The 26,592-nt window shown below is 39.9% G+C and overlaps 2 protein-coding genes across 4 annotated transcripts in view; both read right to left on the bottom strand.

Annotated features, from left to right (window-relative positions):
* Positions 1-4,785: 4,785 nt before the first annotated feature.
* LOC140911521 (uncharacterized) lies at positions 4,786-12,400 on the bottom strand. The gene is made up of 2 exons (XM_073344743.2): positions 6,141-12,400; positions 4,786-5,554 (listed from the first exon to the last, which is right to left on the bottom strand). Exons 1-2 carry the CDS (start codon positions 6,721-6,723, stop codon positions 5,025-5,027), a joined length of 1,113 nt encoding a protein of 370 aa, XP_073200844.2. The 5' UTR covers positions 6,724-12,400; the 3' UTR covers positions 4,786-5,024.
* A 2,369-nt stretch (positions 12,401-14,769) lies between these two features.
* AP3S1 (adaptor related protein complex 3 subunit sigma 1) overlaps positions 14,770-26,592 on the bottom strand; it is a 148,028-nt gene continuing 136,205 nt past the window's right edge. For 2 of the 3 annotated variants that reach the window (XM_073344747.1, XM_073344744.1), the window contains 2 exons: positions 25,673-25,780; positions 14,770-15,356 (listed from right to left, as the gene is read on the bottom strand). In XM_073344747.1, the coding sequence (XP_073200848.1) occupies positions 15,228-15,356; positions 25,673-25,780 (237 nt within the window). In that variant the 3' untranslated portion in view covers positions 14,770-15,227. Of the gene's footprint in view, positions 15,357-22,175; positions 22,218-25,672; positions 25,781-26,592 lie in introns of all 3 variants that reach the window. The other variant, XM_073344745.1, reaches the window with a different exon arrangement.

Below are 26,592 nucleotides of genomic sequence, written 5' to 3'. Positions count from 1 at the left end.
ATATACACTGTGTCCTCCAGAAAGTGGTGGGTTCATGCAGCACAGTGTGAGAGATTGTGTAGTTTCTAATAAAGCTTATTTTAGTAGCAGTTCATGTTAATTACTATTTAATATTTTTGAATGACTCTGCTTGGGTCTTACCAAGAGGATCAAGTGGAACACAGACCTAAACCATCCCTGTCTAACCTGTTCTTAAAAAATCCTCCAGTGACAGGGATTCCATAACCTCCCTCTGGAACCTATTCCAGTACTTAACTATCCTTCTTTTTAGAACACTTTTCCTAGTATCTAGCCTCCCTTGTGGCAGATTAAGCCCATTACTTCTTATCCTATTCTTGGTGGACATGGAAAACAATTGATCGCCATCCTCTTTTATAACAGCCTTTAATACATTTGAAAACTTATCAGGTCCCCCCTCAGTCTTCTTTTCTCAGACTAAACATGTCAATTTTTCCCCAACCTTTCTTCACACATCAGGTCTCCTAAATCTTTTATCATTTTTGTTGCTCTTCTCTGGACTCTCCCATTTGTCTTAAAGCATGGTGCCTCAAACTGGACACAATATTCCAGCTGAAGCCTCACCAGGACCGAGTACAGCGGAACAATTACCACTCCTCTCTTACATACAACACTCCTGGTTTTTTGTTTTGTTTTTTGCCGTTTCATCACACTGACTCTCATTCAATTTGTGACCCACTACAGTCCCCAGATGCTTTTCAGCAGCGGTACTACCTAGCCCCAATTATTGTCTGTTCTATATTTGTGTATCTGATTTCTCCTTCCCTAGTACTTTACACTTATCTTCATTGAATTTCATTTTGATTTCAGACCAGTTCTCCAATTTATTAAGGGCATTTTAAATTCCAATCCTGTCCTCCAAAATGCTTGCAACTTCTCCCAGCTTGTGGTCATCCACTCCATTATCCAGGTCATTAATGAAAATATTGACTAGTACTAGCTCCAGGACACAGACTCTTGGAAGACCCCAGTACACACATCCTCCCGGTTTGAAAGTAAACCAGTGATAACTACTCTCTGAGTTGCAAAACTTGTTACAGAAAGAAACCACCTAAATATTGGAAATAGCTTTAGTCCATTCTTCTTTTGACTATTATGAGCAAACTCTATTTTCCACTTTGCTTTCTTATTTTCAAGAGTTATTTCCTTTGGTAGCAAATGAACTGTAATAAATGTCCTAGCATGGGTAAGATATTGATGCAAACCACTTGTGAATTAAGAAGTCTGTCTGATTTAATAAATTACACTGACCGGTTGAGTTTTACTGGCCATTTAAAACGTTTTCTAAAATGTGGTTACTTTAGCCAACATTTTGAAAGTGGTTTCCTGGTAAAGGCAAATAAAGGGAGCCTTGTATCTCCACTCACCAGGAACAAGTCCAGTCTCAAAATATCACCTTCCTCAAACCACCACTACTACACAGCCCCACGGCAGTGCTGGGCGTCTAGCCACACGGCAGTGCTGGGCGTCTAGCCACACAGCTATGGAACCATTTTTGTGTAGTAGTTGGCACATATGGGCCACACATGCGTTCGGAATCCCAACATTCCAAGACCAACTGCTGGAGCAGTCGCAGAACCAATTCCCTCCCTTCTTCCACTGCAAGAGCAGTAGATGAAGTTCTGTAAATAGTTCTTTACTGGATTGGATAATTGGTCGATAGTCTTAAAAAAAAAATCTAAAGTTTCCACACATTTTCTTCCTGCGTTTGTATAACTGGGGGCCCTTCCCACACTGCCACATCCAGTGAAAAACCCACCTTGTAAAACTGTGGGTTTGGGTTATCTTCTTGCCATGCTAAACGCCCCACTTCTGACAGGAATTATAACTGCTGGTTAGGGGCAGGAAGAAAGCCTTTGATTGAAAAGGCTATGATGTCTATAAGCTCTTTTTAGAAAGCTCAAAAAGACAAGCTGATGCCGCTCAGGAAATAATAGTCTGGTCAAAGTTCACTCTGGTAGAAAGATCCTTCTTACCAGAAACTTTTCCTACTCCTAAAATAGGCTGTGGTCTGCGTTCTTTTCTAGAATTCTACAAATTTAACAGACTCTAAAGGGAAATCAAATTCCACCTGGCTCCTCTGGGGAGCATAATCACTGCTCTCAACTTTCAGGGCTGGGTTGGTAAAGGCACAGAAAATACCTGAGTTTCAAGCTAGGCAATTACCTGTACCTATACAAAGTACTACCCTTCAGGCTGGCAACAGCTCTCAGGCTATCAACCCAAGTGCGAGCCAAATGGACACTGCTACTTAGGGTATGTCTACACTACGAAATTAGGTCGAATTTATAGAAGTCGGTTTTTTAGAAATCGGTTTTATATATTCGAGTGTGTGTGTCCCCACAGAAAATGCTCTAAGTGCATTAACTCGGCGGAGCGCTTCCACAGTACCGAGGCAAGCGTCGACTTCCGGAGCGTTGCACTGTTGGTAGCTATCCCACAGTTCCCGCAGTCTCCGCTGCCCATTGGAATTCTGGGTTGAGATCCCAATGCCTGATGGGGCTAAAACATTGTCGCGGGTGGTTCTGGGTACATATCGTCAGGCCCCCGTTCCCTCCCTCCCCCCGTGAAAGCAAGGGCAGACAATCATTTCGCGCCTTTTTTCCTGAGTTACCTGTGCAGACGCCATACCATGGCAAGCATGGAGCCCGCTCAGGTAACCGTCACCCTATGTCTCCTGGGTGCTGGCAGACGCGGTACGGCTTTGCTGCACAGTAGCAGCAACCCATTGCCTTCTGGCAGCAGACGGTGCAATACGACTGGTAGTCGTCCTCGTCGTGTCCGAGGTGCTCCTGGCCACGTCGGCTGGGAGCGCCTGGGCAGACATGGGCGCAGGGACTAAATTTGGAGTGACTTGACCAGGTCATTCTCTTTAGTCCTGCAGTCCTATTGAACCGTCTTATGGTGAGCGGGCAGGCGATACGGACTGCTAGCAGTCGTACTGTACCATCTTCTGCCAGGCAGGCAAGAGATGAGGATTGCTAGCAGTCGTACTGTACCATCTTCTGCCAAGCAGCCATGAGATGTGGATGGCATGCAGTCCTTCTGCACCGTCTGCTGCCAGCCAAAGATGTAAAAGATAGATGGAGTGGGTCAGAACAAGAAATAGACCAGATTTGTTTTGTACTCATTTGCCTCCTCCCCTGTCTAGATCACACTGCAGTCACTCACAGAGAAGGTGCAGCGAGGTAAATCTAGCCATGTATCAATCAGAGGCCAGGCTAACCTCCTTGTTCCAATAACAACGATAACTTAGGTGCACCATTTCTTATTGGAACCCTCCGTGCAGTCCTGCCTGAAATACTCCTTGATGTACAGGCACGCCCTTTGTTGATTTTAGTTCCCTGAAGCCAACCCTGTAAGCCGTGTCGTCAGTCGCCCCTCTCTCCGTCAGAGCAACGGCAGACAATCGTTCCGCGCCTTTTTTCTGTGTGGACGCCCTACCAAGGCAAGCATGGAGGCCGCTGAGCTCATTTTGGCAATTAGGAGCACATTAAACACCACACGCATTATCCAGCAGTATATGCAGCACCAGAACATGGCAACGCAATACCGGGCGAGGAGGCGACGTCAGCGCGGTCCCGTGAGTGATCAGGACATGGACACAGATTTCTCTGAAAGCATGGGCCCTGACAATGCATGCATCATGGTGCTAATGGGGCAGGTTCATGCTGTGGAACGCCGATTCTGGGCTCGGGAAACAAGCACAGACTGGTGGGACCGCCTAGTGTTGCAGGTCTGGGACGATTCCCAGTGGCTGCAAAACTTTCGCATGCGTAAGGGCACTTTCATGGAACTTTGTGACTTGCTTTCCCCTGCCCTGAAGCGCATGAATACCAGGATGAGAGCAGCCCTCACAGTTGAGAAGCGAGTGGCGATAGCCCTGTGGAAGCTTGCAACGCCAGACAGCTACCAGTCAGTTGGGAATCAATTTGGAGTGGGCAAATCTACTGTGGGGGCTGCTGTTATGCAAGTAGCTCACGCAATCAAAGATCTGCTGATATCAAGGGTAGTGACCCTGGGAAATGTGCAGGTCATAGTGGATGGCTTTGCTGCAATGGGATTCCCTAACTGTGGTGGGGCTATAGACGGAACCCATATCCCTATCTTGGCACCGGAGCACCAAGCCGCCGAGTACATAAACCGCAAGGGGTACTTTTCGATAGTGCTGCAAGCTCTGGTGGATCACAAGGGACGTTTCACCAACATCAACGTGGGATGGCCGGGAAAGGTCCATGATGCTCGCATCTTCAGGAACTCTGGTTTGTTTCAAAAGCTGCAGGAAGGGACTTTCTTCCCAGACCAGAAAATAACTGTTGGGGATGTTGAAATGCCTATATGTATCCTTGGGGACCCAGCCTACCCCTTAATGCCATGGCTCATGAAGCCATACACAGGCAGCCTGGACAGTGGTCAGGAGCTGTTCAACTACAGGCTGAGCAAGTGCAGAATGGTGGTAGAATGTGCATTTGGACGTTTAAAGGCGCGCTGGCGCAGTTTACTGACTCGCTTAGACCTCAGCGAAACCAATATTCCCACTGTTATTACTGCTTGCTGTGTGCTCCACAATATCTGTGAGAGTAAGGGGGAGACGTTTATGGCGGGGTGGGAGGCTGAGGCAAATCGCCTAGCTGCTGGTTACGCGCAGCCAGACACCAGGGCGGTTAGAAGAGCACAGGAGGGCGCGGTACGCATCAGAGAAGCTTTGAAAACCAGTTTCATGACTGGCCAGGCTACGCTGTGAAAGTTCTGTTTGTTTCTCCTTGATGAAACCCCCCGCCCCTTGGTTCACTCTACTTCCCTGTAAGCTAACCACCCTCCCCTCCTCCCTTTAATCACCGCTTGCAGAGGCAATAAAGTCATTGCTGCTTCACAGTCATGCATTCGTTATTCACTCATCACACAAATAGGGAGATGACTACCAAGGTATCCCAGGAGGGGTGGTGGAGGAGGGAAGGAAAATGCCACACAGCACTTTAAGCACAGCACTTTAAAAGTTTACAACTTTAAAATTTATTGAATGACAGCTTTCTTTTTTTTGGGCAATCCTCTGTGGTGGAGTGGCTGGTTGGCCGGAGGCCCCCCCACCGCGTTCTTGGGCGTCTGGGTGTAGAGGCTATGGAACTTGGGGAGGAGGGCGGTTGGTTACAGAGGGGCAGCAGTGGCAGTCTGTGCTCCAGCTGCCTTTGCTGCAGCTCAACCATACACTGGAGCATACTGGTTTGGTCCTGCAGCAGCCTCAGCATTGAATCCTGCCTCCTCTCATCACGCTGCCGCCACATTTGAGCTTCAGCCCGCCACTTACTCTCTTCGGCCCGCCACTTACTCTCTTCAGCCCGCCACCTCTCCTCCCGGTCATTTTGTGCTTTCCTGCACTCTGACATTATTTGCCTGCACGCATTCGTCTGTGCTCTGTCAGTGTGGGAGGACAGCATGAGCTCGGAGAACATTTCATCGCGAGTGCGTTTTTTTTTCTTTCTAAGCTTCACTAGCCTCTGGGAAGGAGAAGATCCTGTGATCATTGAAACACATGCAGCTGGTGGAGAAAAAAAAAGGGACAGCGGTATTTAAAGACACATTTTATAAAACAGTCGCTACACTCTTTCAGGGTAAACCTTGCTGTTAACATTACATACATAGCACATGTGCTTTCGTTACAAGGTCCCATTTTGCCTCCTCCCACCGCGTGACTACCCCCTCAACCTTCCCCCCTCCCTGTGGCTAACAGCGGGGAACATTTCTGTTTAGTCACAGGCAAACAGCCCAGCAGGAATGGGCTCCTCTGAGTGTCCCCTGAAGAAAAGCACTCTATTTCAACCAGGTGACCATGAATTATATCTCACTCTCCTGAGGATAACACAGAGAGATAAAGAACGGATTTTGGTTGAATGCCAGCAAACATACACTGCAATGCTTTGTTCTACAGTGATTCCCGAGTACGTGTTACTGGCCTGGAGTGGTAAAGTGTCCTACCATGAAGGACGAAATAAGGCTGCCCTCCCCAGAAACCTTTTGCAAAGGCTTTAGGACTACATCTAGGAGAACCGCAAATGCCAGGGCAAAGTAATCCTTTCACATGCTTGCTTTTAAATCATGTATAGCATTTTAAAAGGTACACTCACCAGAGGTCCCTTCTCCGCCTGCTGGGTCCAGGAGGCAGCCTTGGGTGGGTTCGGGGGGTACTGGCTCCAGGTCTAGGGTGAGAAACAGTTCCTGGCTGTCGGGAAAACCGGTTTCTCCGCTTGCTTGCTGTGAGCTATCTACAACCTCCTCCTCATCATCATCTTCTTCATCCCCAAAACCTGCTTCCGTATTGCCTCCATCTCCATTGAAGGAGTCAAACAACACGGCGGGGGTAGTGGTGGCTGAACCCCCTAAAATGGCATGCAGCTCATCATAGAAGCGGCATGTTTGGGGCTCTGACCCAGAGCGGCTGTTCGCCTCTCTGGTTTTCTGGTAGGCTTGCCTCAGCTCCTTCAGTTTCACGCGGCACTGCTTCGGGTCCCTGTTATGGCCTCTGTCCTTCATGCCCTGGGAGATTTTCACAAAGGTTTTGGCATTTTGAAAACTGGAACTGAGTTCTGATAGCACGGATTCCTCTCCCCAAACAGCGATCAGATCCCGTACCTCCCGTTCGGTCCATGCTGGAGCTCTTTTGTGATTCTGGGACTCCATCATGGTCACCTGTGCTGATGAGCTCTGCATGGTCACCTGCAGCTTGCCACGCTGGCCAAACAGGAAATGAGATTCAAAAGTTTGCGGTTCTTTTCCTGTCTACCTGGCCAGTGCATCTGAGTTGAGAGTGCTGTCCAGAGCGGTCAGAATGGAGCACTCTGGGATAGCTCCCAGAGGCCAATACCATCGAATTGTGTCCACAGTACCCCAAATTCGAGCCGGGAACGTCGATTTAAGCGCTAATCCACTTGTCAGGGGTGGAGTAAGGAAATCGATTTTAAGAGCCCTTTAAGTCGAAATAAAGGGCTTCACTTTGTGGATGGGTGCAGGTTTAAATCGATTTAACGCTGCTAAATTCGACCTAAAGTCCTAGTGTAGACCAGGGCTCAAAATCTTTGATTAGATGCGCAGATACACCTACAGTGGAGCATGCATAGAGACACTACTCAAAAAAGGAAAAAAAGCAAACAGATTGTTGGGAATCATTAATGGGCAAAAAGGGATGGATCACTTGATGATTACTTCTTCTGTTCATTCTCTCTAGGGCACCTGGCATTGGCCACTGTCGGAAGACAGGATACTGGGCTAGATGAACTACTGATCTGACCCAGTCTGGGTTTTTTTATGTTCTTAGGAAAGCATAGTTTTCAGAGGTTAATTTATTTTGCTTTCATATAATTCATGCACTGTTAGAAACAGAAAGAAAGAAAGTGCATGTTCTAAGCATATTAAGGGTTTTGTTTGTTTGTTTGCAGAAATGAGATATAAACTCAACAAGGCTGGAAGCTTGCTCTTGGGTTCCATTTCTTTGATAAAGTTATCTGCTACAGAAAATAGGATAGCAGGAAAATCAAACCTTTCTTCATTGGAAGGTTGAGCACAGAAAAAAACTGAAGTTAATCAGTCAGAGAATCCTCTTTTTACATCCCTGCAGGGCATGACCATGACTTCTTGGGGAGGCCTAATCATTACTTTCGTAGTGGCTTTCATACTAGAACTTCAACACTGTGCCAGTAATTTTTTCCCCTCACATTTACAGATGTATATTTTAGTCATCTAGAGATATCAGCATTTTATTTATAAGCTGTGTCATCCAAGCCAAAAAAAAAAAAAAAAAAGCTGCTCACACACTAGCACTGACAGGAGAAAACTGAATGATCTAAATTTTTCCACGCAAGGCCGTGGCACTAACATTCTAAATCGCTATGACAAAGTGAATGCTTTCATCATGAAAACTGAATTCTGGGAGTCCACAAATATGGAGACAAAGACTTTACCTGTTTTCCACTACTTCGTGCCTGTCACTGCTGTCTGCACAGGGGAAACTGAGCAGAGCAAAATTAAAGAAATAACTGTAGATCATTTAGCCCACTTGCCATCTGAGTTAACAGATTTAGACTAGTTTAGCCTTTTGATTTTGTATCCAAGATCAAGCTACTTCTTAAATATTCTCCTCCTGTTTAAAAGTGTAACTTTTAATGTAACAATGTGACAAATGCCTTTAGCTAAAGTGTGTAACAGAAAGGTACAAACCCTAAAAGGCAAATGAATACACAAAGGCATCCAAATATGGAAAGATGCAAAAGAAAACAGAATGAAATTATAGCAATTATAATATGATGCTAAAACTATATACAGATTGCAAAATAAAGCACTCCAAAATTGGGAAATGCCCAAATTAAGATAGCCCATGCAATCTTAATTCAGCCCCATTACAAGAACAAACTGGCCAAGTTTAGGCTTGAAATTAGAAGATTTCTAACCCTCAGAGGAGTGAAGTTCTGGAACAGCCTTCCCAGGGGAAGGGAGGCCTAACTGGTGTCAAAAGGCCTAACTGGTTTCGAGACGGAGTTTGATAAGTTTATGAAGGGAATGGTATGATTGCCTTCAATGGCATGTGGCACATCAGTGACTGCTAGTAGCTAATATCTCCAGTGGCGGGAGACAGGATAATAGACAGGGAAGACTGAGTTACTACAGTGAATTCCTTCCCAGGTGTCTGGCCAACATCCTCAGGGTCTAACTGATCGCCATATTTAGTGTCAGGAACGGATTTTCCACCAGGTCAGATTGGCAGAAACCTTGGGGATTTTTTGCCTTCTTCTGCATGGGTTGGATCACTTGCTGGTTTGAACTAGTGTAAATGGTGGATTCTCTGTAATTTGAAGTCTTTAAACTATGATTTGAGGACTTCAGTAACTCAGCCAGAGATTATGAGCCTATTCCAGGAATAGAGGAGTGAGATCTGTGGCCTTCAATGTGCAGGAGGTCAGTCTAGATCCCTGGTTCTCCACCAGGGATAGGTGTATCCCTGGGGGTACGCAGAGCTCTTCCAAGAGGTACATCAACTCGTCTAGACATTTGCCTCGTTTTACAACAGGCTACATAAAACCACACTAACGAAGTCAGTACAAACTAAAATTTCATACGATGACTTGTTTATACTGCTCTATATACTATATTAAATGGTAACGTAACATGCATATATGAACTATTAGACATGCGTTATGTCATTTACTGATTGTGCAAGCATGTTAATGAGGTGAAGTTGTCATGGTGTGTATGCTGTTGTGATGTAAAAATGGCTAGATTTTTAAAACGAGGAGTTGGAAGCAGCGGTAGTGGTGACACTAAATTTGTAAGAAGTTGAAATGACCTGGAAAAAAACATCGTCATTTCTGCGAAGAATATATTGCTTTTCGATTCACATCTACAAATAGCAATCCTCCTCAAGATTTGCGTTTCCTTTGCACAGAAACTATCAAATAATAGTATGAAGCTGGTGTGTTTGCAATGACATTTGAAGCCAAAACACCTTGTGCATGTGGGTAAGCCAGTAGAATTTTTTCAAATAAATCCAAGTCCAGACTTACCAGCTCAAAATGGAAAAAAGCTTCACTTTTTCTACAAAAGCACTTGAAGCTTCATACGCTGTCTCCTTTCTTGTAGCAAAATAAAAGAAGCCGTACACAACTGTAGAAGATCTGATTGTCTGTCGTTGTAGCACTTGCAGAAAACACGCTTGACAAAAAACAGTTGATATTCTCAAGAAAGTACCCTTATCTAATGACACTGTGTTGTAGAACTGAAAAAATGGCTGAGGATATTCTCTCTCAACTTGCAGAGAAAGCAAATGGCAAAAACATTTGTCTTTCAGCTTGAGGAGTCCATAGATATTAGTAGAGAAGCTCAGCTGATTTCACGGTATTGAATGTAAGCAACTACGGATGTCAAAAAGCACATGCTGTTTTGCAAAAGTATAATGGCAAACTCAACCAGAGGCGCCATTTTTAAATTAATTGACTTTTTTTCTGAACACCATTTGAGTTCGATTTTATGCAAATTCACCTGCACTGACAGGGCTGCTGCAATGACTGGGAGAGTGAATGGACTTGTAGCTAGAATCAGAAAAGAAAATCCTTCCTTGCAGTGGGTGCACTGTATCATACCCTCCAGGCACTTGCTTCAAAAAACGAGTTCTGAGCTCCTTGAAGTTTTAGATGAGTCCATCAAAATTGTCATCATTATCAAGTCCAGGCCAATCAATGCTTGCCTGTTTCGCTTTCTTTGTGAAGAGATGGGGTCAGAACATCAGCAACTGTTGCTTCACATAAAGGTTCACTGCCTTTCAAAAGGGGAAGTACTTGACAAACTGTTATGCACAGAAGTTCACATGGTTTCTTCCAGATCATTCATTTCCCTCTTGCCTCTGTGTTTAACAATACTGTGTGGTTAGCTCAACTGGCCTCCCTCACGGATATATTTAGCAAGCTGAATGATCTAAATTTGTCCACGCAAGGCCGTGGCACTAACATTCTAAATCGCTATGACAAAGTGAATGCTTTCATCATGAAAACTGAATTCTGGGAGTCCACAAATATGGAGACAAAGACTTTACCTGTTTTCCACTACTTCGTGCCTGTCACTGCTGTCTGCACAGGAGAAAATGAGCACAGCAAAATTAAAGAAATAACAGTAGATCATTTAGCCCACTTGCCATCTGAGTTCAAGTCATATTTCCCCAACATTCAACATAACTCAGCTCAACTGGGTCAGAAACGCATTCATCTTGTCACGTTAGCAGCAATAACCTCTATCAGTCAGCAAGAAAATCTTCTTGAGCTGTCCTCAGACTGTGGTGTGCAAATGAAGAGGGGGCGAGACCCTCAAAAGTTTGGAAACTGCTGGCTTATAGGCAGATCAGTGGAAAGCAGGACCATTTCATGGTCAGGATTTTTTAAAATTAGCCAGTTTCATATTTTCAGATGTTTACATCTGAAATTTCAAGGTGGTGTAATCATGGGAGTCCCAACACAAGAGTCGGGAGGGGGAAAGGGGAGGTGGCAAGGCTATTATAGGGGGATGTACGGGGCTATTGCAGGGAGTCGTGGGATCACTACTCTTACTTCTGCCCTACTGCTGGCAAGGGCACCGCCTTCAGAGCTGGGCAGCCAGAGAGGAAGGCTGCTGACTGGGCACCCCGGTCTAAAACCAGAGCTACTGCCAGAAGCAGTAGTTTACCACCTACTCTTCCCTAACTTCATCCTTAGAAATGGCTAAATCGTTTTCATTGAAATGTTCCAAAAAAATTCACACTGAAGTGAAATTAGAGGGAAGACACAGCCCAGGGGCAAGAGAAACTCAAGCCTGCAGGGGTAAAGGCAAGGAGCATCCTCAATAGTTACTACCATTGCAGGGACTGTCAATCCTGGATGTCATCAGACTGCTTTCTACAATTTGAATCTGGCCATTCTCTCCCTGTGCTGACTGGTCTGCCCCCTTGCTCAGTCCATTCACCTCAGCCTCATTCCATCTGCCCTGTGTGCTCCCCCTACATTCTTCCCTCCCTTTTTAACACTGTCCTTATCCTCCTTATGCTGTCCCTTCTGTCCCTTGTTTTGTCTGTCAGCTTCGCTAATCCACTCCCCTAACAAGAACCCACTGCAGAGGTCTTTTTTAAATTTTGTGCCAATAACATATCATTTGCAAACCATCCCTCTGTTCTATCCATTTTCCCTACCCCCATGTCTGTCTCATCTATTAAGCTCTTTAGACAGGGACCGAGTTACTCTATTTGTACACTGCCTAGAACAATGCGGCCCTGTTCTCAGCTGGTCCTTAGGCACTTCCATAATACAAATAAATAAAAATAAAAACAAACATGGAAAGTTTCACCTCAATTGATTAAATTCTGGCAATGTTATAAATAACTGAAAATAGAAACTTATAATGAAGTGTTAGGCAGCATTAATTATGGGCATTGCTACTATCTCTGCCTATAAGGGGGAGCAGAAACCTGTGCAGATGCAAGCACAGACTCCATGATATGACAATAATAATTTAGCAACAGAATATATTATGTACCATTACTGAAATACTCTCTGAATTCTTTATGTTCACAAAGGAGAATAGAAGGCAGACACCAGAAGTGCCTGTGGTTCAATAGGAAAGGGTCAGTGAATCTATAATGAAAAAAACATAATTCAGTGATTCAGATGTACTACTGCTAAGATCCTTGGTCCACCATCCACCCCAGGTGGCCAGGCCAGACTGTCTCCAGCTGAATTAGGCTCTGCAACCCCCAATGTGCACCGAGGGCCTGCAGATACAAAGATCTCGAAGATGGTGGAACCCTAGCCCTGAACTCATCCCTACCACAGGATACCTAAAGCCCAGCCCTTCATTGAGCTATTCACCACCCTCACCACCAGCCCCCCCAACACTCTTGCACACAAGAATGCCCCCTTTCCCAATGTTTGTGGAACTTCTGAATCCCTGGAAACAAAGGCTGGATTTTGGCCCTGAAACATAGTTCCTTTTAAAAAAGCAGTTTTAGTCAAGTTAACGTAAAGGAAATATAAAGGTATTATTATGTAGTTAGGGACAGAACAAACAACCAGTAAATATTCTCACTGGCCCTATGCTAAAAAAAAACAAAAACACTGAACAAAACAAATGCAACACTTTGGTCATTAGTCAGCAGAACTCTAAAACTTTGGCCCAATGCTTGCTGGTAATAGGACAAAATACGTGGAATGCCTGTGAGAGTGGACCTTCTCACAGTGGATACTTCCTCCATTCTTTGCAGTTTCCCCTTACGTGCTTTATTCTAGATGCAGTCTTGCCAGTGCTACCCAGAGCAGTACTTTTCATTCAGTGATCCATGGAGGAATGCATCAGTGGACCCAGCCCAAAATCAAAGAGGCAGATTCTTAGCTGATGTAAATTGTCATCATTCTAACGGCAACTCCCTCCTTCCACTGGAAGTATGACAGTTTACGTCAGCTGATAATCTGCCCCATAATTTGTTTTGATGTTTTTTATCTGACTACCCTATCACTTTGCAAACTCAACAGCATACTGATTTCCTGCCCATTACCACCCACGGGCCTTTAAAATATTACTGCTTTCCAAGTATCTCAAGCCAATTGAATATCTGTTTTTGATTATTATATCCCAGTTATATAAGCTTGCATTTTTGTAGCTGAATCTCATTGTGTTACTTCCTAGTCATGTTTCTAACTTATCTTGTTTTATATCTGTCTCTACATATCTAATTCAACCCTTCTCTCCCCACATTTAACCTGCAGATTTAATTAACATGATATTTTTCTGCTTCCAAACTATTAAAGTTGTTATATTTACAGCTCTTCAAAATTTCATGGCAGAAGCGCACACACACTACACTAGAAACATTACAGCTGGTCTTGGCAGACAATGATTCAGAAAGAAATTTAAAATTTCAGATATGTACTTTTGATAGCAAATATGGGCACCACACCATGCTCTTCAAGAGGTGAGTGAATAAAAGCTGTTTGCAGGTAGAGCTGAATTCAACTTCAAATTAAAAAATGAACATATCATAATAACAGTTTAAGTACTATAATTTGTTACAATTTCCACGACTACTCTATTTTCAAACAAGAGAGCCGTTGAATTGCTGATACACTTTATATTTTAACTCATAGAAATCCAACTAATATTTGAAACCTTGGTCCTTTCAAAAATTTAACATGAGGCTAGCTCATCAGTTCCTGAATTTAATAAACAGTCTTTGGGCTGGATATTTTCCCTCCCCCAATTCTCCTAAACAAACCTTTTATCCCAGCTGCCAGGTCTTTTTAACCAGCTTCCTTCCCACCACACCACACCACACCACACCTTTCCATAGCAGCAATACACCAGCATGATATTCCCTTTTGGCTGCCCAGTTTACCTCTAATTCTCCATTTTTTTCCCTTAAAGAGCAACCTCTTCCTAGACCCTGTGTTCCCAGCTGCCCACTGTTCCCATAACCTTCTTCTCTTCTTCCTCTCACACAACTATACAACCCTCCAGAAAACACAACCCACTATGCCACCATCCTTTATCATCAGCACACATAGGTGTGAAAGCAGAATGAATTATATTGAAATTATAATTCATTAAAGAAATGCATCTGGTGGGTTTGTTGAAATATAGTTGTCAGAAAGAGAAACATTAAGGAGTGTGAGACAAAGGGTCCTCAAACTAATTAACTTAGAGCTTCTACGGAGCTAGGAAATTGGTAAATGTTAGTATGCAAATAAGATATGTATGTATATTTGTCAGTTTCTACTTCCTTTTGTCTCTTATGTTAAATTGGCTTTGGCTGACCTGTATAAATAAGCTTTTGCAGGGGGCTCACAATCACATGGGTGCACTGGCAAAGCGCTTTGCTAATAAACAGAGTGGTTGACAAATTCTGTGAGCCTTGAATCTGACTTTGACATAGGTCAACATGAAAAGATTTTCAGAATTAAGAACACACGTGTGCCACTTTTGAAAACATCTTTTTGTAACAGAAGTCTACACATTTCTACCCATTTTTAATAGAGGCAAATTTCTTCTTCAAAACAATCTTGAATAATCTGTGTGTGAAATTCATAGTTCCAGAACATTCACACAATATTTTAGTATAATTCTTTTAACATTTGGACATCAAAATGATACATTAACACTAACACAATTTTTTTTTATACACACGCTTTGCTCAACAAACAGGAAGCAAGTGATTTGTTGCTAAGAGTAGATTTCAGACAAAAACATGTTTAGAAGTCCAGTTAATTATGACTTTATTTAAACAAAAACAAAAGACAGTTTAATGTTTTCATGCAACACACACACTCTGATCTTAAATAATCATGACAAACAGCAAAAGTAGATAAGGAATGCTGCACTAATCATAGACCTTAGTGGATATACAAAAAGACTCAATATTATAGGTTATATAAAGTAAAGAATATCTTAAATACTTTTCCAAAATACTGCAGCAGCCAAGACAGTGATATGCCTTACAAGGGCATAGGAATGGAATTTAGAAAATCACACAGGAACTACCCATTTCCTTTAAAATCATTGCGCAAGACAAAAGCAACATTCAACTTCACATACTAATTTTACACAGAGTTTCTATGAAGTACCTTTACTTTTTATCCAAATAACAAAAGTTAGAAATGTCTTTGTTTGGTAAACCTCAATTACATTTTTCCTTGATTTTACCTGTAGTAGCCATTTTATTTAAAAGAGGGCAGGTTTGGCACTTTTATACTGATGTCACCAATATTAATATTTCTTGGGATCTCTGGAAGATTCATATTCTTTACAGCTGACACAGCCCGGGCTGGGGCTCCTGCTAAACCAGCCTGTATATAGATGTAAAGAAAAAAAATACAACACAGGTGAAGCCTATTACTACAAGTGGTATAGGCAGACAACACTAACATTTAAATTGTTTGCACGGTTATGAGATTAGAAAGACCAGATAGTAGTTTGGGTTGGAATGAAATGGGTTATTTGGAAATACTAAACCAGAAAGAGAAAACAGTTCACACAACGTCTAAAATATTATGGAAACACGCTGTGTCAATTTGATGAAAAGTATATGGGAGTAGGGAAGGACCAGAGGAAACCAGGCTAAGTAATATGTATGTTGTAAAACCACCACACTGAGATATAGCTGAAGCTAACATACTGTCTTTAACTTGTACTGATCCTAAAGCCACTTACACGATCCATAATCTCAAATCATTCGAGACACCTGCAATTCCTAAGAATACCGAGACATTAACAGTCATAGCTTAATTTTATTGGCTTGAGTCAAGTCAAACACTAACAATTGTATTTAGTGTTAATTTCCTCTGCTCTGGTCTTTAATCAGTTAAAGTCACTCATTAATCTGTAAAATAAAAGAACATTTTACAACTAATTTTATTCTATTACTGCCATTTAGACAAAGTTGCTGCCATGCCTAAGTACCACGGGCTAGATCCTCAGCTGTTGTAAACTGACATAGCTCTGCAAACTTCTATGCAGCTACACCAATTTACAGTGAACTAATGATCTGATCCCAAGTCTGTACAAGGGGCAAAAAACCCATACAACTCTTTATTTTAAAGATTTTTTGCACAGTAACTGGTTTTCTAATGATTTATTCTAGTATTTCTTTTAAAAAGTAATGACTTGAAAAATACATAAAATACATTTAGGATCAAAGGCCCATATTTTTAGAATTGCACCACCACCAACAACAATGTAGTACTGGAATGTACACAACTGCACACAATCACAGTAATTACGTGCATGCAATTCTGAAAAGCTGGCCCTAACATTTTCAATGGAATGCAAAACAAAGCATGAATCATTTGAATTTCTTCTGCCCACTTACTAACGATGCTGATTTTTTCCCCTTTAATATTTAAGGGGAAAAAATGCTCATGAGTTAAGTTTTTTATGCCAAGCATTATTACCCTGTAGATTTTTTGTATGGCCAAATGACAAGTTGTATCCCCTGAAAACAAGGATTTGTAGTAGAAATACTGACTAAATAATTTCCAACTCAGACCTCTATGGGATATAGAAAACCTCTCTCCATTATTAGTTTCTAAATACAGGTGTTCCTAATTGAAAAGCATAAAGAATTATTTAAAGATAGAAACTAGAATCAAATCACCATTGTATTTACTAGTGTGCAGAAAAGCTAAAACTTATTTTAAATACCATAACTTTCCCCCTTAATAAAACAACTCATTGCACATGTATGGTCAGATGTAGAATGTGAAAACAAGACTGACTGTCTTGCTAAAACATATGTAGAATTTACCGGTATCAGTATTTCAGGTTTACAACACAGGAAAGAGACCCATAAGCAGCTAGAGTGTTAGACAGGCTGCTGGCTATTCTCACTAATATTACTTTTTTAAAAGTCTGCAAAATGGTTTTAAAAAGCAAAAGGTATTTGGAAAGATAGAGATTTAAATTTAATATTCTCTAGATTAAGAACATTAAAACTTGTCTATCGAGGCTTAACATAGTGCTTAATACATTAACAATTTTTTTGAATTAAATTTACATAGGCAATTCTCAGAACTAACGATCTTAGAAAGCAATATTCCTGTACAATATTTATACTTGGGGGACTTAAGTAATGAGCTAATATAAACAAATGGCAAGAAAAAAAATGTAAAAGCTATTCCAATAAACAAAAGATTAAACATTTGGAGATGGAAGATATCTTAAGATTTTATTCTAAACTGGGTAAGGACCCTGAATTCTGAGTGAGCAACATGGCAAAAAAGAATGGTGGTTTTCTGGAGACATCTGATTCATACTTGTTCATAATAGTATTTTCTGTAATTAATTACTGCTCAAAGTACAGTCTCTACATGTAATGTATAATGTTTTTAAAAGATAGTTTGTAGTATTTACAGTAATTGGGGTAAGGTGCATGTGACATCTGTGGTATCAGCTTGCAGTGGTGAACAAAACCCCCACAGATATGCAACAATTCATTAGATATTGCTACGCAATATCCAGATTTAAAGACGGACTACAAAGTGGAACAGTATTTTTTCTCTCCACTGCTCTTTTACAAGGACTAAAGTTGATCTAAGATTTTCCCCAACCCTATACAATTTTGTTTTTATACAAAAGACAGAAAAACCTAAGATGAAATCCTCACTTCTCTGGACTTTTTATGCCCCATGGAAGGGTTAGTGCAGTGCAAACGGGCTCTTAAACTTTCGGATCCAGCCACAGGAGGATCAGGGTTGAGGCAGATAGCTGTGAGTGTCTTCTGTGGACCCCTCACAAACACTGGCATAAGAGGCATGCCAGGTTGAGAAGGGCATATCAGGGATGGCACTGTGACACTAGAGATTCCAGGCAGTGCTGCAGCACATAGGAAGCCAGACCATGCTGCCGTAACTTAATCGGTGCCCCATCCCCACCCTGGCTGTCTAAATGGTGCTGGGGAACATGAAGTACACCAGAACTGGGAAAGCTTGAAGCCACTTCATGGGCTGAGGCACAGTACAGAACCTCACCTAAAAAGAATACCAGAAGTACTGTACCCTGACTTCCCTCTTGTAGCTGGAAAACTGTCACCATCATCTCAACTCCATGAGAGAGGAAGTCAGGACCTGGTATTACTAATATAAAAACTCACAAGTAGAAATTTAAAAAAAAAAACCTTGAAGCTCACTTTATACATCACACAAGAGCACTGCCAAGCACAGCACTACCTTTTTTATTGTGGTTTGCCTTTAAAAAAACATAATGCAATGAGATAATGCAACAAGAAATTGATTGTAAAACCTCCTTTTTGATTTGAGAGTCTTGAAACATCTGTATTAATACACAAATAACTGTTCAGAAAGTTTTACAAGATACCAAAGAAAATGTGAATTTCCTCCTCTAACTTGATTTCTCTCTCTTTTAAATACAATATTGAGTTGCCGGAGAAAAATCCTTTGAGCAATTCCAAGAATAGGACAATGTAAACTGTTTTCCATACAGAAGACGTAAATACTGTTAAAGCAACAACAAAAGCAATGAATTATACAATTCAAAACTTAAACAATGGGAAACCAGCAAAATACTATAAATAATGCACATGGTCCACATAGACAGACATGGGTGGCAATTTAAAACACAGATGTCTTTCTAGGTGACTAGGATGGAGATCCCGTACCCTAATTTAATGCAGATTAGGGTTCAGGCAAAAATTTACTCTAATTTAATGAAGGATAATTTTTCTTTTTTGAATGGACAAATAAAAACTTGAACATAACTGGCCATTATTTTTACCTACCTGCAGCTATCCTCTTTACATAGACTTACAGTCCCTGACTCCCACCCCAAGAAAATGAAGACATAATTGAGAATTATTTAAAATACCATAATTGACACCCAAAAAATAAAATAATTAAAATAAAATCAAAAATACAACACCACACTTTTAACTAAACTTCATCTATGACAATTTTGGTTTAAGATCAAAGAATATCCATGATAGAAGGACTACGGCATTTCAGATTGCCTCTTCTCTGCCTGCAAGTGAAACAGTTTCCAGAGTGAAAGATAAGGATTCATCTTCATACACTAGAGCGTAGACATTCTCAAGCCACCACTCCCTTTTCTCCTAAAGTCCTCCTCTTTATTAAATGGATTTGTGATTTGACATGTCTCATTTACATACTGCAATGCCCTTTTAGCACAACCATTCTCACAATTTTATAAGCACAAGACAAAGTCATACAGTACTTCTAAGACACACTGAACAGATTTTTAGATTAAGAGGTCTAATAAAAAAAATCTGACAAAAGGTATTACAGTAACAAAAAAAAGTAACCCACAGTAAAAGTAGTTTGTGTTTGTATTAAGTTGTTATATATTGAATGCATCAGCAGACTTATCAATGTTTAGTATGTCAAGTAGTAAACTGGTGATCAATTCTGCTATTTTTCTGTAATTCCTGCTGCCAAGAGAAAATTTAATTTATGAAAGAAAAAAGGAATCACAAGAAATACTTCAAATTCAATTTGTTCATAAAAGGTTTGCGGCAGGTACCTGATGAGAAAGTAGTTACTGTAATATTGCACAGTATAGCTTTCAACTACTTTTATTATTCAATACTTTAGAAGAAAAGTTAGGGTGGCGAAGGAAAAATTATAACACTTTAAAAAACTAAGTGGCAAGCCTTGATCATGCAGTGAATTATGAAGGTTCACAGCAAGCAAAATGACCTAAGCAAGTGAAAATGACATTTTTCAAGCAAGTTCATGAAGTTTTAGAAGTACGGTATGAACTTGCATATAGCTGTTATTACAATGAACCAAACACCGTATTTTCCCCCTAGCTGCTTTGTATTCTCCATTTCACTGTTAAAAAATGTTGTACACTAATTCTGAAACACCTGACATATTAATGCTTTATTCACAGCCACTGCAAGAATGTTTGTAAATCTGATAGTATACTTAAAGGCTTGTGGCTTCAACATGAATTATCAATGCCACATAAGAAACTTTAAATAATATGGCTGTTTTGCTTGAGATCAAAGCTAGCACATTCCGTTGAGTAGCATGAACAGAAAATGTTCTTCTATTTATCAAATGAGAAATTTCAATTCACTTAAATACTAAATATGTGAGGTATAATTTGAGGTCATTATTTTGTTAATAGGGCAGTTATATGTCACAATATTCTTTCCTGATAATCCTGGTATAATGTGTTACATGAAGATAACCCTAGAAATGTTGATTTTATTCACATTTTTTAAAAGATCTCAAGTACATAGGAACAGATTACTGGTGCTTTTGAAAGTTTAGGTAATATCCATGTATGCTTCTTACTACATAAATGGATAAATATTTAGCTTGTGGAGCTGTTGGAAGGGCAGCCTAACTGTTATAGTGAAAAGGAGGGACAAAAACATGAAGCTTACTTGAAAATGAATTAATGAAGGCTGAAACCCTGCTAGAGAAACTGGTCTTTTCCATATGTATTGGAATGCACTTGGATATCACTGCTGCTGGTGTTTTATACCAACTTCTCCTCCCAGAGGAAGTATGATTTCAAAGCAGCAGGGTTATGAATAGGATGAAAGGATGCAATACAGAATAAAAAGGAATGATCATGTTCTCTGCTCATGAGGTTAGATAAATGAACAGAATTAGAGAAAAAACAAAATGAAGTCTGCAGGTATATCAAAATGAGGCCAAACAGATAGAAGACTTAGACATACTCTTAGAAATTTCAAGCACTTGAATCACAAAGATAGTAATGGATGGGAATGATTTTTTGTTTGACTGTTTTTTCTTTAAATTGCCAGACCCAAAAATAAAAAACAGAACCTGCGAACACAACAGAAAACAAAAAAAGTAGCAATATGCCAAAAACTATTGAAAAATTAGCTCCTCTTTCTTACATAGTGAAATATGGCTTATTTTCAGTGACTTGAGGATGAGGATGGTAATTTGTTTAGATTACTTCCTTCATATAATACAAGAAGTTTCAAATTCAAGTAAAATATGTTCTTACCATATAAAATATTTCTACACTAAGCCTTTAAAATGCAGAATAGTAAAACCTGACTTCAGATAAGCTATACTTGTTGAAATATTCTTTAAAAAATCATTTTAAAAAGCAGATTTATTTCAAAGGTATTCTACAACTAATGCACATTGACATTTAAATTACTGAGTTGTACTTAATGTTTCAAATAACCAGGGTCAAAGGGGCAGTCGGCACATTCTGAACTTAAAATGTTCACTTCCTTGTCCTTTTCCAAATTCTTTTTTTTCATATCTGACTTGGATCGCTGGCTGTTGCTCCATAAGACTCCCTGTGAAAATACCAGAGTGTCTCCTGAAGAAGGAGCCAATGATCCACAACTTCTCTGGACATCAGTACTTGCAAAAGGAGAAAAATATACATTTGAAGTTCATTATGTGCAGACTGTCCTTTGACCCTATTCATTAGTGACATTCAGCACAATAACTTCAACCTTAAAAAGCCAATTATAACATCTGTAGGTCATCTTTACATTTCACCTCTATAATTTTAAATTCTATGGATTATTCAATATTTATTTGGGATTAAACTTTTAAAACAAAAATGCTTTGTTGTTTATGTGCAACTTGTTCTAAAATTTCACTCCAATACAAGAGCATAAAGGTTCTGATTTTTAATTTGAAATACTGAGTTTGGAAGCTGTACCATTAGAGCTAACACTCACTATGTTAAGGCTCTCATCGGTAGAATGTTCCTGACCATACACTTAGAGTTTAAGTTTTTCAACCACGTGACACTGCACTAGTAATGTCAGCTATTTGTGTGCTCAACTGTTATTCAGATTAATATTTTTTAATTAAAAAAAGATCCACAATTTTTGTAATTTAAATGCTGACACAAAAAAACCCAAAGTTAAATTCTACAATGTAGGAAGAAAAATAAAATAAAATAAAGAACATATGAAGTAAATGACAAGCTAGTAAAATACACTCTGGCCAATAAAAGATGAGGGAACTACAAGAAGAAACTAGCACAAAAAGTAGGCTACAAGGACTGGCATGGGTATATTAACACATAATTTTTGAGTCTGGCCTAAATAATTTATTGCCTTTGACATCATTTTGCTTTCCCTTTTTGTTAAAAATACATTTTTTTCTCAAAGTCAGCAATACCTGTGTCTACCTGTCCTGTCTGGGAGACTGAAAGATAAAGGTCTGTAAGAGAGAAGAATGGAAAGAGCTAGAAAAGATCAGGAGGTTTGGAAAAATGAGGTCCGACTTAAAAGTAAGACTAAATTCACACCCATCTCAACACCCCAAATAGAACACAGGTAGCCCAGTTTTAGCTGTGGACCTGATAGCATCCCAATGATCTTCTCCCTTAAACTTCCCTCCCTTAATCCCAAATCACAGTAATGTTTTTGGTTCAGAGGGATTGACCAGGAATCCATTCAGGGACCAACAATGCTGCTCCGTAGTCACATGTGTCAGCAATGAAGCGCACACGACACACTTCCCCTCCCTCCAGAAAGGGGCATATTGCTTCATATTCTCATAGTCCAGGTGACAAAGGATTATAGCCAGAAACCAAATCTGAGACTCCATCACAACAATGCAAAGTGCTACTATTCTGCCAAGGGCCCTGGCTAAGCAGTCTTTGGTTTGATAAAGGAGTTTGTTACTCACATTTGTGAATGCAATAAACACATGTTTAATTCTTCATGTTAAATTTCAACTGAAATCCAACAAAAAAAAATTGGAGCAGCTTAACTGTTCAAATGTTTGACATACAACAGTAAGGCAGACAAAAATCTACATATAATCATCTTGCATTTTATTCTATTGAAATTGAACCCAAAACTGAACCCCACACCTATCCACCCACTTTATATTAAAATTTAAGTGAAATGTAAGTAATTTCTGAAGATGTAGGCTAAATATATTTCATGAAATTTGCCATTTTAGCTGCAAAAGGAAAAGCAGCTTATCTTTCATACAACTACTTTCTGGACCCAAGCATTTCTAATAGATGGAAACCATACTAAAAGTCAAGAGCTGTAAAGCGTTTGGAAGCCTTGGTAATCTTACGAGTATGAAGTACAAGATCCCATTGAAAACAGCCTCTGGAGAGCTTTTGTTCATTTATTTCTAACGTTGTTTCAATCAAAGGTTATCAAAATGACAAGATCCACTGGTTTCTAAAAGTTGTCTGCTACAAAAGAACTTTAATATATACCATGTAGATATATGTTTCAGTTTAAGGTTTGTATCTGGTCAGTTCACCTTTGGGAAAATGAGCTGAGACACAATACCTTTAGTCAAAAAGGAAACAGGAGAAGAAATAGAGATCAGGGAAGAAATGAAGATTAGGTATACATGTAACAAATGACTAATGAATTGACTGAGTAAACATTCACGATGGACTCTAGAATATCATAATATTACATTAACTGTCAGAGCTGAAAAAGAAACAGTAACTGTACTCAAAATCTGCATTAATGAAGAGCAGATTGTGAAGCTATCCACTCCATCCCAGTCACCAAGTATTTCAGTTTACTACTATTATAATTTTACCTTCTATAATTCATTGCTCTATACAACAGGCAAAATTGCTATGTGGCTAATATATGGAGCCAAACTTCCCATGAGCCAAATTAATTACTTGTTTGTATTTTTCTATTAATTAGTTTTGTATTTCAGGCATCATATTAAGAAAAAGGTAGTTAACTTGCAGATGAGGTAGTGGGAAACAATCATTAATAGGGCTCACTGCACTCAACTGACAGATTTGAGATGAGTAATCAAAAGACTGTTCTCTGGCTGATTTAGCAACAGAATTAACAAGTTAGTGAATAAATACCTTAACTAGTGTTTTTAGGCAGAGCTTAAAGAAGTTCTTCAAACACCATGACATAGTAATCTTAAGAAATTATGCCTCTTAAACCTTAGGTTACTGTCTTGCTGTGTCCATCATAGAAAACTATGTAAAGAAGTTACTCAGATAGATCTTACCTTATTTTATAACGGGGAAAAAAACAAACAACATTTACTTGGGCAAGATCAATAACTTCGTCAGAAAGTTAAACGGCATTTTGGGCATCTTATTAAAATTCTATAATTTATTATTGGGCATACATTGGCATAAACAGTATCATATCATTGTCAACTTGTGTGTTTCTCAGTCAGTGCTGTGCTGCTTCTTTGAAGCAACCAAGAAGTGGTGCAAAATGGAAAATCAGAGGCACAGACAGACTGAAACGGTTGCTATGCCAGATTACGAACTAGGAGTAACAGTATAAATGGCTGGACATAACATAGCTTCAGAGCTCATTTCTCATTTAATTTGGTAGATGTAATAAAAATATTTGTTAAAATGGAAACTATTAAATTTGCAGTGTTTTCCCAATTTGAACGATAGCAATGAGCTTCCAGAAAAAGATAAATTGGTCAGACACAGGATTATCGCCTCTCACAAACAAGGATCAGCCAAGGAGGTTTAGCTAACATATTGCTGGTTTACGCTGCAAGTGACGCAATATATAAAGATCATAACATTTTATCTCACAGTTATATTACTTCTAGCATTCTCCCCACTGCAAATTAAATTCAGCAGTACTAAACTAAGCCAATTAGATATCAGGTTCTGCAGAATCAAACACTTGGCACTGAATTTATTTAAACTACAGTTATATCCTGCCAGTGAATTGGTGATAGCCATAAGTATAAATTTGAGCACATTTGCCTACTCAAATTTATCTGGCCACTGTACATACAGAATGCAATCTTCCTATTTGAAGGTACACTGAAGACCAAATCTTAGGGTTTGTCTGCATGAACAGTTAGACTGTGGCAAACTGAAAAGTAGATTCTAGCCAGCACTTGCCTACTGCAGTCTCGCTGTCCATGTGCAGCCTGCTGACATGCCTGAACAGTTCATTACTGCGCTTTAATCTATATTCCTCTTTGAAATGGGACGAGCTCAAAGTGCTCTAACAAACTGTGCGCATCAGCAGGATGCACAAAAATAGTGAGACTATGGCAGGGTTGCGTGGGGTAGCTTCAGATTCTAGGTTCTGCAGTCAAATTGTTCATGTAGACAAACTCTTATTGCTGCAAATAATGGCAGAACTCCCAACTGTTAAATGGGACCAGGATTGGGCTTTAAATGCATAATCACCCTCCCACTTCCACCCCAGTTTATCATTTTGTGTTACAGTATTACTATGACACCGAATACACTACCACTTATTTAACACTTTACAATCTTGTTCGTATAGGTGTATATATATATACAGGTATATATATTTTTTCCCTTAAGTTCTACAGCCAGTATTGGGTTCCATCATGAAAAAACAAACAAACAAACAAAAAACAAGAAGCCAGAGGTCTTGAGTGAAAGAAATTTAAAGGACTATCAATGCACACTGATACCAATGGCAGATGTGGCTTTGTTTGATACAAGTAACAAAAGAATAATTAGCTACTATTCTATGCAGTTATCACACAAGATGAAATGTACCACATACTAAATGTGCAGTGTCAATGTTTAGCACTATAAGCAAGCAACTGTATCTCGTATGGTATTGAAGGACAAACAGCACAGGCTGCATATCATGCAGATATTATGATCATGCTTTAAGTTAAAGGTCATTATAGTCTCTCAGCCTTACCTCAGATTTCTCCAGTTTATTTTGTGCATCAATTTGAGTGACAATTTCATTCATGTTGGTCTCCAAAACCATTCCACCCATGACCATCTCAGCAAGAATGTTATGGACCTAAGAAAGGTCACAAAACAATATTTATTTTAATCAGCAAAATACTGTCTGAGTGTTAAGGTGCCAACTCCACCATTTACAGAAAATTTATATTTCTGGGTAATATCTAAACAGCCTTTTAAAAATTGTAGGGTACAGAAAAAGCTGACATGAGTCCAAAGTCCACACAGCGAGATCATCAGCACTGCCTGTTTGAGGACTAACACCGGAATAAGTGGGAACACTAGTCTCCATTCCCTTTTTAGGCTTTTCTGCAGAGACTGCCAACAAGGGTGCCAATTAATACCAGGTACACTAAAGTTTTTAAGAAGGGAGCATTTATGGGATTAAAAACATTGTTCAGAAACATACATAACAGCAATGAGCACCTTGGACAGGCAGTTTTTTGGTATGAAATAAAAAATATATAGTTTAAGCTAAAATAACCAGATAACTTTCATTCCGTAACAAACGAGGCAGGATTAAGGGAAGTAGACTTCAGCTAGACAAGGAAGTTGAGTTAATATCTTTTATTGGATCAATTTCTGTTGGTGAGAGAGACAAGATTTTGAGCCACACAGAGCTCTTCTTCAGGTCTGGGAAACAAAAAAGCAAAATGCAAGGTAGAACAGATTGTTTAGCGTAAGCAGTTAGCACACACTGTAAAGTGGCCCTTTAACACCTCTGCAGTCATAAAACAAAAAGAGGGGGTTAGTGGGTTATAGATTATAGTACATACATCCAGTGTCTTTGTTCAGTACATGATTTTTAGAGTCTAGCAAAATAATGAATTTAAGCTCCCAGGCATGTCTTTTGATAGTGTTGTACATGTT

This window comes from Lepidochelys kempii, chromosome 5 (genome assembly GCF_965140285.1).
Source record: "Lepidochelys kempii isolate rLepKem1 chromosome 5, rLepKem1.hap1, whole genome shotgun sequence".
Lineage (NCBI taxonomy): Eukaryota > Metazoa > Chordata > Testudines > Cheloniidae > Lepidochelys > Lepidochelys kempii.
The sequence above is the reverse complement of the archived record's forward strand: the minus strand, read 5'-3'. Positions and strand labels throughout refer to the sequence as shown.

What these genes read in the sequence shown, in the direction of transcription:
- LOC140911521 (XM_073344743.2), bottom strand. Translation starts at nt 6,723, where the DNA reads ATGCAGAGCTCATCAGCACAGGTGACCATGATGGAGTCCCAGAATCAC. An exon ending in AGGCGGAGAAGGGACCTCTG is followed by an intron (nt 5,555 to 6,140) that starts GTGAGTGTACCT and finishes TTTCTCCACCAG; the next exon opens with CTGCATGTGTTTCAATGATC.